Here is a 10000-nt window from a genome sequence, read left to right as displayed (position 1 = left end):
CCCTTTTATCCATTCTTTCCTCTGTTATTCTGATCAATTGCATCCACTGAGCTCTGTATTAGAAACAGTACATTAATACTGAGTAATGCCTCTGGTGCCATCTGGCACCAACAAATACACTATGTGTGCTAATGTTTGAGGACACCCCTTTTAATTAATGCATTCAGCTGTTCGGAGTTGCACTCATTACTGACACATGTGCAAATGCACACACACACACACAGCTTGTCTAGTCCCTGCAGAGAAGTGCTGTTAATAGAATAGGACTCTCTTGGGCAGATAACCATAAACCTATGTGCTAGAATGGTAAAACACCCCCCAGCATTGAGCTGTGGAGCAGTGGAACTGTGTTCTCTTGTGCACCCAACACTTTTGGGATGAGCTGGGGAGTTTGTGATCATCTAACATCCTGACCTCACTAATGCTCTTCTAAATCTATTAGAAAGCCTTCCCTGTACAGTAGACAGTTACTCCAAGGCTCTTTAATACCCTTTATTTTGGAAGAAATGGTTATTATGAACATTGCCTGAAGCTGCTGTGCACAGCAGCCATATGATTGCTGATTAGATAATTGCATAAACAAGTAGGCGTACAGGTGTTCCTAATACAGTGCTCAGCGAGTGCATGTCCCAATGTGCTTTTCTGATCATTGTGGATGTCATCAGTACTCAAAGAACACTGACCAACTGCACAGTTCATTACAGAGAGAACACTATTAGTCCTGTTTAATTTATTTAGTGTGTGAAAGTACAAGTAATAATTATATTTTTGCCATATTGCCCATCTCCAGCTTCCACTCTCAAAGCAAGCAGGGTTCAAGAACTTTGGAAACAGACAATCATCACACACTGTTCTCAAGGGCATAGATTTGTTTGAAATACAGTTATCTATAAAAATTGGCAAAGGAGCAGGCTAAATTCAGGCTTTAGCATAGACCATTTTATAGATATTTGTTAGAGATACTGTTATACGGTGTCAGAAACCAGATAAACAAGTCTGAGATTACTCAACAACCAGACTCAGGCATGCAGTTTGCATAATGCTAATGACACTAAGGCCTATAGGCTTATATTGTCTTCAAAAAGTATACTTTTTTTTTTTTGCTTAACTACTGCTTAAAAATGAAGTACAGAAAATACAGATTGGTCTTTGTAAAAATGATACAGGCGTCATTTGATTGACTTGATCAGCACATCACTTTTACCCTGTTTCTCACTAGTGGACTAGCGATGTCAGGCACCACAGCCTTTCACTAGGCAGGTAAGCTCTGCAATATTTAAGGGCTTTTTAGTGTGTGTACTGCACTGTATTTTTACTCCAACATGTCCACTGCTTCGGCCTGTGGTCTAATTCTGCTCTATACTACCTACCATCACTTAACTAACCCAATTATGTTCCCTGTGAGATTAGAATGGCAGCGGGAACAAAAGAAACAGATGCCACCACCACCAAAGCTCTACAATAAGATTCAGTAGACATTCAGCAATGTCTGCTCTTTTTTAGAGACACACCTAATCACCCTAAACCTTAACTAGAATAAGGAGAGGGAGACTTTGACAGAGAGGTTTTATTGTTTTTAGACAGGTTACAGTCTCCCCCCCCCACCTTCCCCCAACACAATAAAAGATCCCTAGAGAGAAGAGCTATCAATGGAGGAAGCTCAATAATAACTATGCTTGTGCATCTCTGCTCCCCTCTATACAGCTTCCTGTAAAGGCTGGAAAGGTTCAGCGAAGTATTGATCGATTAAAATAGTGTGCTAATAAAGTGAGTACTTTGTACTGAGCTTGTATTTCTTTTCATTAGGTTTGCTATTAAGTGTGGCTTGTAGTCCAGTCTACTGGTGCAGTGCTCCCTTTTCCTGACATTTGAATAAACAGGCAGTGCTATAAGTCTCCCATAAAAGGTTCTCTTGAAAACATTTGTAAACAGCCCGGGTACTAACTGGTAATTTATAGTGCCAGTAACTCTGGATTTCAGAAGGAATGTATTGTCACTTTCGCCGCAATCCACCCCCCAAAACCCAAGTTGTTTAGATTTCAGGGCTGGTTTACCCAACGTAGCTTGAGTGTGGTACTGCCAGTCCTAAAAAGGACTTTAGGTTCGGTTGCCATTGACGGTGATTTAGGCTCAAAATGACTCATTTGCATTTTGGTTAATATCTGAAAAAGTAAATACGTCTGTGTGTGAAGACACTTAAATAGATCATGTTCATAGCGTGAGGTCCATATATAACATTTTTGTTTTCTGTACCAAAAACATTTTGCTCACTTTCTCATCATTTTCTTCCAACATCTCTTTAACCCCTAGAATAGAACATGCTGATTTGTTACTGTACCTTTAAGACTGATATATGTAAACAAACTATGTTCTGATTGGCTGCCCTGTGCTCTTGCTAATTCGTAAGCCAGCCACTCATTATAACTGTAGCATAAATGAGTAACACTACACTGATGTAGGCTAAACAGATGGGTGTATGTAAATAAGTTTGCTTTTCTGAAATCACAAAAACAGACTGATTTACAGCTTAGTTTCCTTATATGGATTGTGTGGACTGGGGAGTGAACTGTAGGCTATGCTTTGAAACTGTCACAATGCATTCACCGATTTTCTCAGTCTTACAAAATCAAACTTTTAAATGTACCTTAAACTCTGCCATGAGAACATGGCCTATGTGTTAAACTTCCTCCTCTAATATCGCTAGTTAAGCTAGTTAGCACTGTTTTAAAACATAATGTCACTTTCTAGACATAAATATGCTATATGGACAAGTATTGGGACACCTGCTCATTTCTTCTGAAATCAAGAGTATTAAATAAGGTTATCCTTACTTTTGATGGAATAACTGACTGTACTGTCCAGGGAAGGCTTTCTACAAGATTTTGGAGCATGGCTGTGAGAATTTGATTGCATTTAGCAACAAGGACATTAGTGAGGTCAGAATGTTGGCTGATCACCACCCCACCTCATCCTTATCCTTATCAGGGGCTTTGCACCCCTGTAGCCTATGCCTGGCATTAGGCATGGTGCCAATAGGCACATGTTTGTCTGTTTCAGAGTTCTATTCTATTGGCAATACTTCTATGCAGGGACTAGACAAGCTGTGTGTGTATTTGCACATCTGTGTCAGCAACGGGTGCAACTTAAAAGCAGCTGAATACAATCATTAGAAGGGGTGTCCACAAACATTTGGTTTGTAAACATAGATCTGCAAGGTTTACACCCCAGAGTCAGCATTTTACTAAAACAATGTTGTTGTGTTTTTTTTCCCCTTTTAAGCATTTCACACACACACACACACACACACACACACATACCTTACTTAGCAAAAGCATAAATGATGTGCAAGCTCCAGCTGACCATCTGAGTTGTGTGTGGGTCAATCTGAGATTAGTCTTCAACCTTCTAGTAGGGGCTGCAAAAGAACTGTACAGTTTACAAGCTATACTGTGTTTGTTTTAGGACATATAACTTTGCTATCCAGGGTCTCCAAGCCCTGTGTACTATAAAAGAAGAGACATGTTAAATATTTGTTTAGTTTGAGTTTTTTGTGCAGGAGCTGTTTTACAAGGAGCCAGGCACATTTAACAGAAGTCTAGGCACTGGTCTGGGAGATATGCAGACATTGTTTTTTGAAACAATTCCTATTGTAAAAGCAAATAAACAAAAAACTAATAAAACCCTTATACAAATAATAAGGGCTATCCAGGGTGGGCAGAACCTCAGTAGCATTGATCACAATGTAGTAATCCACAGCGAGAGGTTTTTCATGTAATATACACACTGGACACTACCTTCTTTAACCTTTTACTCTGAAGTGTCATTTACTGACCCCAATTCCATGAGGGTATTTACCAAGTCACTGGCTTAATGAGCATTACCTGGGGAGTGAGCCACACGACTAATGCCACAAAGACCTTGCTTGCTACATCCAGAAACAGAGTTAACACCTGTACGTACGTTTTAGGACTGTTTTGTGTGTATTTTGTATCTAAGGGGAGGGATGCAGCATTTCTGGCTGTTGTTTGAAATAAAGAAATATAAATAAAAATCAAAGAAAAGGTCAGTAGAGCTGGCATTGAGGTTAAATCTCCTACTGTTTAATGAAAAGGTGATGCGCCAAGGCAGGGTACAGTAAAACTACACAGGGGGGATGGGGAGACAGGGCTCAAAGGTCATACTTAAAACATGTCTGTCTGTTGGCCTGTCCAGCACACACTCGCGGTCCGTCGGGTCACTGCCCAGGTGCAGGAGGCTCAGCGTGCGCGGCAGGGCGAGGCGGGCGAGGCTGGGAGGGCGCTGAAGGTCCAGGAGATACTGGACGGGGAGGTGAGAGACGAGTGCATTGGTGATGTCACTTGAGTACAGAAAAAGGGGGAAAAAAAAAAAAAAAGAATCTTGGGGAAAAATCTTGCTTCTAATGTTACCATAAACCCCCTGAGCCGTCTTCTCGTCCACTCCCCCTCCCGTCCTGTCCCGATTGTTTACTCTTCCACCGTTTGAGAGCACAGAGGGGAAAGAGCGTCAAGGAGAGCAATGCTCGTTTCTTTCCATTCGTTCCTTTTTCCCTGTTTTTGCCTCCTTGCGATCGCTCTCTCTCCACCCGTGCAACTGTCTGCCTGTTTCCGTTGCGTTCGTATGTCTGCAAGTGTTTGTATTTAGTAGTGTTTCTGACCTCCCTGCCAGTGTGTATGTGAATGTGTGAGATCAGTATCATGTGTATGTGTGTGTGTGTGCGTCTGTGCAGCGGCGCCTCATACGGAGTACAGTTCATAGATCTTCTTGGCGCAGTAAGCCAGGGCAGCCAGCGCTATCGTATTGTGCAGTCTCTTTCTGTGCACGTCGTCCCGCCGCACCAGCACCACGGGCGTGGAGGAGGTGAGTGTGTGCAGCGGCAGCCGCGACAGCTTCTGGCTGTCGTACTCCACCTGGTACTTGCAGCACGGGTCAAACTGCCAGGAGATGCCATAGAGGGCAGCGCAGGCCAGGCTCAGCGCCCCCGCCGGCAGCGCCACATAGCGTGAGTAGTCAGCTGGGAGGGCCAGCGGCGTCAGGAGGCAGGTGGCCCCTGCCAGAACGGCCGTCTTGTGCAGGCAGTTCCCCACGGCCACCCAGCGGGCCGTCTCATCGCCGATGCGCGTTGGCTCGATCACGATGTAACGGTACTGCGCCTCCAGCGCCTGCTCCAGCTCATACTCAAACTGCTCCTGCGCGTTCTCACCGTTGTAGATTTCGTGAACGATGTAACACTCCGCTGCCGCCATCACTCCCCTAAAGACAGACATATAGACAGTGTTGTTACTCTACTCTGTCCTATGCACAGATAATCGTGCAATCGTTTTGTTAGCCAGTCCTTAAGGTCAAAGCATGCAGACCTGAAATTGAGGACCAATCAAACACAAGAAGGACTCATCAAATGCTTTGTTGGTGTTCTCTGCCATAAAATCAGAAATTATAGACTAGACATGGATTAAACACATAGGCACTTTAGTCCAGGAATGCTACAGCTGAGGGAGGGAATCGTGAAAATGACTATTCAGGGGCCCACCAGTTTGCTTTAGTGTACAACTGTTACATTTGGAAAATGAACCCCAAGAAACAAACCTCCAAAGGTTTCTGGAGTTCCCCTCATTGTAGCAGAAATGACTCAGGAACAAACAAAGCTAAACTGCATTGAAAACTGCCTTGCCCATGTAGAAGAAACATTTAACCAGGCAAAAAAAAAAATTCATGCATTTAATTGCCACTGCCATTACAAAAGAACCCTTTCTAAGGGTAGAGAAACTCACATACGACCTTTCTTTACACTAGCAGAGGAAACACTTCCAACATCAAGCTGAGCATCATGCTGAGCATCATATCCTCTATACGAGTACACAGTGATGTACTAAATTAGTCATTTTCAGCTTTAGCTTAATATTTGATTGATTATTATTTATCATATGTCCCTGCTATAAAAAGCTTGTCTCATTAACGTTTTTCCAGTTTCATTAATGCTCACTTAAATATCATCAAAGACTGCAATATCTTGGAAAACTATTTTTATTTTATTAATTTTGCCCGTCTGACTGTACAGCCATAGAGTAGTAATGGCTCTGAGTGCAGACACTCACCTGAACCCTTTGCTTTCAGTGGGCCCAGGACTGAACAGCTTGATTTTAGAAGTGCTGTTTAGTACTGCTGGGCAATATATCCTGTAAACAACTACCCCGTGACATCAATACAGTGATTTTCAGGTATGATATTCATCATATCAACCCAATTTAAAGCAGTGCCCCTGCTGTCAAAAGTATGTTTGGAGCCCTTTGTGTGCTTTAGTTTCTTAAGGTGGATCTGACAGTAAACTGCAATGTGTGCTGATTGTTTTTAAATAATCATTTAAATAATGAGCTTTGGCCAACATTCACAACACTTTGTAAGGTTTCCATTGGTGTCATTTAAAGAGAAGAGGGTTTTTTGTTTTTTGGCATAATGAACTTAAAAATAATCAATTGTCTCATGGACCTAATTCTATTTTTTTTATTATTATTATTATTACTGCTGACTTTAAAATCAACATATATATATATATTTAGAAATTTTACCACAGAAATCGGGCAGCCACAGTATAAAGACACACATACAGTAAAGCTAGAAGAAGGCGAGCAACTAAACTCAATGACGGCGTAACCCATTAACTTAGCTAAGTGTGTTAGGGGGTGAGGTTATTTCGGGAATTAACCTTGCTGTGGCAAAGTCGCGACTGGAAATGTGCTTTTGGAGTGGAAAACTTCGTCTAAAACTACTGCTTTAAGCCAGATGTTAAACCACAGACAGAGCACCGACTATTTTAGTTGGAACAAGCCGGACACACAGTCTGAACGCACACCGTGCTGCAGCCTGAGAGCTCTGCTAACTCAGAAGGTGATAGTCCGTTAAACCGCTCATGTAAAGCTCGTCTCTCGCCGCTGAATGTTGCTTTAAACACTTTAGCCAAATCATCCCCAACTCTTTAGCTGTTCGTGATGTCCATGTTAAAATATATCGTGGACATTTGGCCTCTTTTGCTCGCTAGGTTTCGGGACCTGTGAGCAAGTCCGCGAATCAAAACATCACATGAGGCCAAACCAAACAATGTTTTCGTACTTCTCACAGCTCTGTCGAAGCCTGCGGAGCTCGGCGTTTAAAGGAGACCGCTCCGGCTCGTCGTTCAACGTGAACGTGAGGATTCACGCTCATAAAAGCGGGTTAAAGCGGTTGTTTTAGCGTAACTGACCTCTCCCTGTTCACTGGGACACCGCGCCTCCTTCCGAACGACGCCATCTTGGAGTACGAGTGCGTTAGTGTTGACGTAAAAAACTTCAGAAGCCGCATTCTGGGAAGTGTAGTTTTCTTCCGGCTGTGTTCTAGAACGATTTGCGTAGCCCGAACTACACATCCCATAAAGCATCTCGCTTCTAGGCGCGTACCACTTCTTCGGTTTGTTCAAATATATTAATATCGTCTTCGTGTCCGTTTTAGGGATCGGTTATGTGTATTTTTTTTACATGTAAAAAATAAAGATGAAGCGTTTCTTAGATACCGATTCGAAAGCGTGGCTAAGCGTTTTGTGTTTACATTTCGATACGAGTCGGCGACGGCCAATCGCATGCAAGGACAACAACTCGCAGCAGGACAAACCATTTCACACATTTATGCAAGCCTTGCACAAAGAAGGTGCATTTGCAAAAAAATAAAATAAATAAAAAATAAGAATATATTTTTTATATATATATATATATATATTTTTTACAAGAATTAAAAGCGTTTTCAGCCCAATTGTGAATGAGCTATGCTTGGAAACAGCTTGCATGTTTCTTACCCATACTGTGGTCTTCCCACGCTTCGGCACTGAGGTCCGTCCCGGAGCTGCTGCTGCTGCTGCTGCTGTTGCTGCTGCTGCTCGGGAACACGTGCGCGATGTCGCTCTCCGTCTCCCCCCGTTAGCTGCGCATTGCATAACAGCGGAGCGCCCACACCGACATCTAAAACGTAGCCTATATGCGCTGGAGTAACCCTGGGGTGAAAGAATAGTGCCAAATAGGCCAAAGGCAAGAACGGGGTGTTTTTATGATTGTTTATTTTTTTTATTGGGTTCATAGTGGTGTGGGCCACAGTGATGAGGCCTCCTTCACTGCTTTTGTGATTGCTTTCTCCCTCAGTGAAAACATTGGCACTGTGCATGTAGGTACACGAAAAAGGTGATAAATTCGAAGCTATGGCATAGGAAGAACATTCATCTGGGTCAAAATGTGTGGTACCACGCTGGGCCTTTTTAAGGGTCTGTGTTACGTTTTTCATGGGACCCATATGGCATCTCTACCAACACACTTCTAGAGGAGTTTCTTGAAACAGGAAACAGGCAACACTAGTTAGGATTGACCTACATCTAGAGACCAGCTTGTTTTCTCTACTGTCAATAATGAAGCATATTGGCTGTGCCTGATACTGGGCCGCTGTCTATCTTTTAAAACTGCTAGGCATTAAAACTCATGATATAATGCGTAAAACTTCTCAAACACTCTTCCTCACCCCACAGAGAGAAACACACAGCTAGCATCACATCAGCCAGTGTGGGTGTGTGCTGTTTCAGACTGCATAGTTTACAGGATTGGAACAGATTTATTCATTTTTCCCTCTGTTAATTTGATCCAACATCTGCTGATCACCACCTGATATCCACCAATACGCCGTCTCTACTGACATCAAAAAACAGTAAATATCATAATTACGTGAGCTGTCAAACGCCATTGAGCGGAATACAGTTTCAGCAGGGACTGTCTAAAAAGGCACATTTCTTATTATTAAGTAATTGTGGAGAAGACCTGCTTGTGTGCTTTGGACTGTTGTGCTTTTGCGTGAACCAACTGTGCTTCAGCTTCAGCTCCAGTTTACCGGGAGATGCCCTTACATTCTCTTGTATGCTAAAGTGAAAAATTTGTAGTAATCTTAATCCATAAGAGCCAGAACCCAATTTTAAATATTGTTTAAAATAATATAATCAGTTCAATTGATTGAGAAGCTCATTAGCATTTTTTTATTGTGATATAAAGAGGGCACATTTTGACTTCTGATTAAAATCCAGCTGTAACAAACATCACAACAATTTTATGACTTGTATTTCATCCTTTTGTTCTACAAATGGAGTCAGAACTGGTTATATGCAATATATGATATTTTCATCAATGCATTGGATTTGTTAAATGTGTTGGAACAGACCATTAGAAGCTAGATTTGTCTCAGGCACTAACCAGGCACTTTGTACATAAGTTCACATGTATACAAATTCCTGAATAGTCCTGTGATGCATCCAGGATGTATGTCATACAAGTAAATGTCACTTAGGGACTTCATGAGTTAAAGTGAAGGACAAAGGGCCTAAATATTAGCACTAGAATACACTGTAAAACCAGACTAAATATAATGTAAAATTCATTCCCAGTTTGTGCAGCTCTGTGCACTGTACATATAATTATTGCCGTAGACTATACATTTATCAGCCATAACATTAATACCATCTCCTTGCTTCTAAAATCACTGTGTAGTTCTATAATTCCAAACTGTAGTTCATCTGTTTCTCTGCATACTTTGTTAGCCTCCTTTCATCCTGTTCTTTAATGCTCAGGACCCCCAGGACTAACCACCACAGAGCAGGTATTATGTGAGAGGTGGGTCATAGCACTGCAGTGACCCTGACATGGTGGTGGCATGTTAGTGTGTGTTGTGCTGGTATGAATGGATCTGACACCTCAACGTCACTGCTGGACTGAGCATAGTCCACCTACCAGAAATATCCAGCCAACGACGTCCTGTGGGCACTGATAATGGAGGACAAGAGGAGGTCCAACACAAACTGTGAAGCAACAGATACAGAACTTTTGTCTCTGACTTTACATCTACAAGGTGGACCAGCTAGGTAGGAGTGTCTACTAGAGTAGACACAGTGTTTAAACACTCCAGCAGCACTGCTGTGTCTGATCCA

The 10000-nt window shown here is 42.3% G+C and overlaps 1 protein-coding gene across 1 annotated transcript; it reads right to left on the bottom strand.

The window, feature by feature from the left end:
• Window positions 1-4078: 4078 nt before the first annotated feature.
• Window positions 4079-7353, bottom strand: tmem11 (transmembrane protein 11). The gene is made up of 2 exons (XM_072693824.1): window positions 7256-7353; window positions 4079-5271 (listed from the first exon to the last, which is right to left on the bottom strand). The coding sequence occupies exons 1-2, from the start codon at window positions 7351-7353 to the stop codon at window positions 4755-4757; spliced, it is 615 nt and encodes a 204-aa protein (XP_072549925.1). The 3' UTR covers window positions 4079-4754.
• Window positions 7354-10000: the final 2647 nt, after the last annotated feature.

This window comes from Salminus brasiliensis, chromosome 12 (assembly GCF_030463535.1).
Source record: "Salminus brasiliensis chromosome 12, fSalBra1.hap2, whole genome shotgun sequence".
NCBI lineage: Eukaryota > Metazoa > Chordata > Actinopteri > Characiformes > Bryconidae > Salminus > Salminus brasiliensis.
This window is presented reverse-complemented; position numbering and strand designations above follow the sequence as displayed.

Coding starts and splice junctions, on each gene's coding strand:
- tmem11 (XM_072693824.1), bottom strand. CDS start 7,353: ATGCGGCTTCTGAAGTTTTTTACGTCAACACTAACGCACTCGTACTCC. Junction 5,272..7,255: donor GTCCCAGTGAACAGGGAGAG/GTCAGTTACGCT, acceptor GTCTGTCTTTAG/GGGAGTGATGGCGGCAGCGG.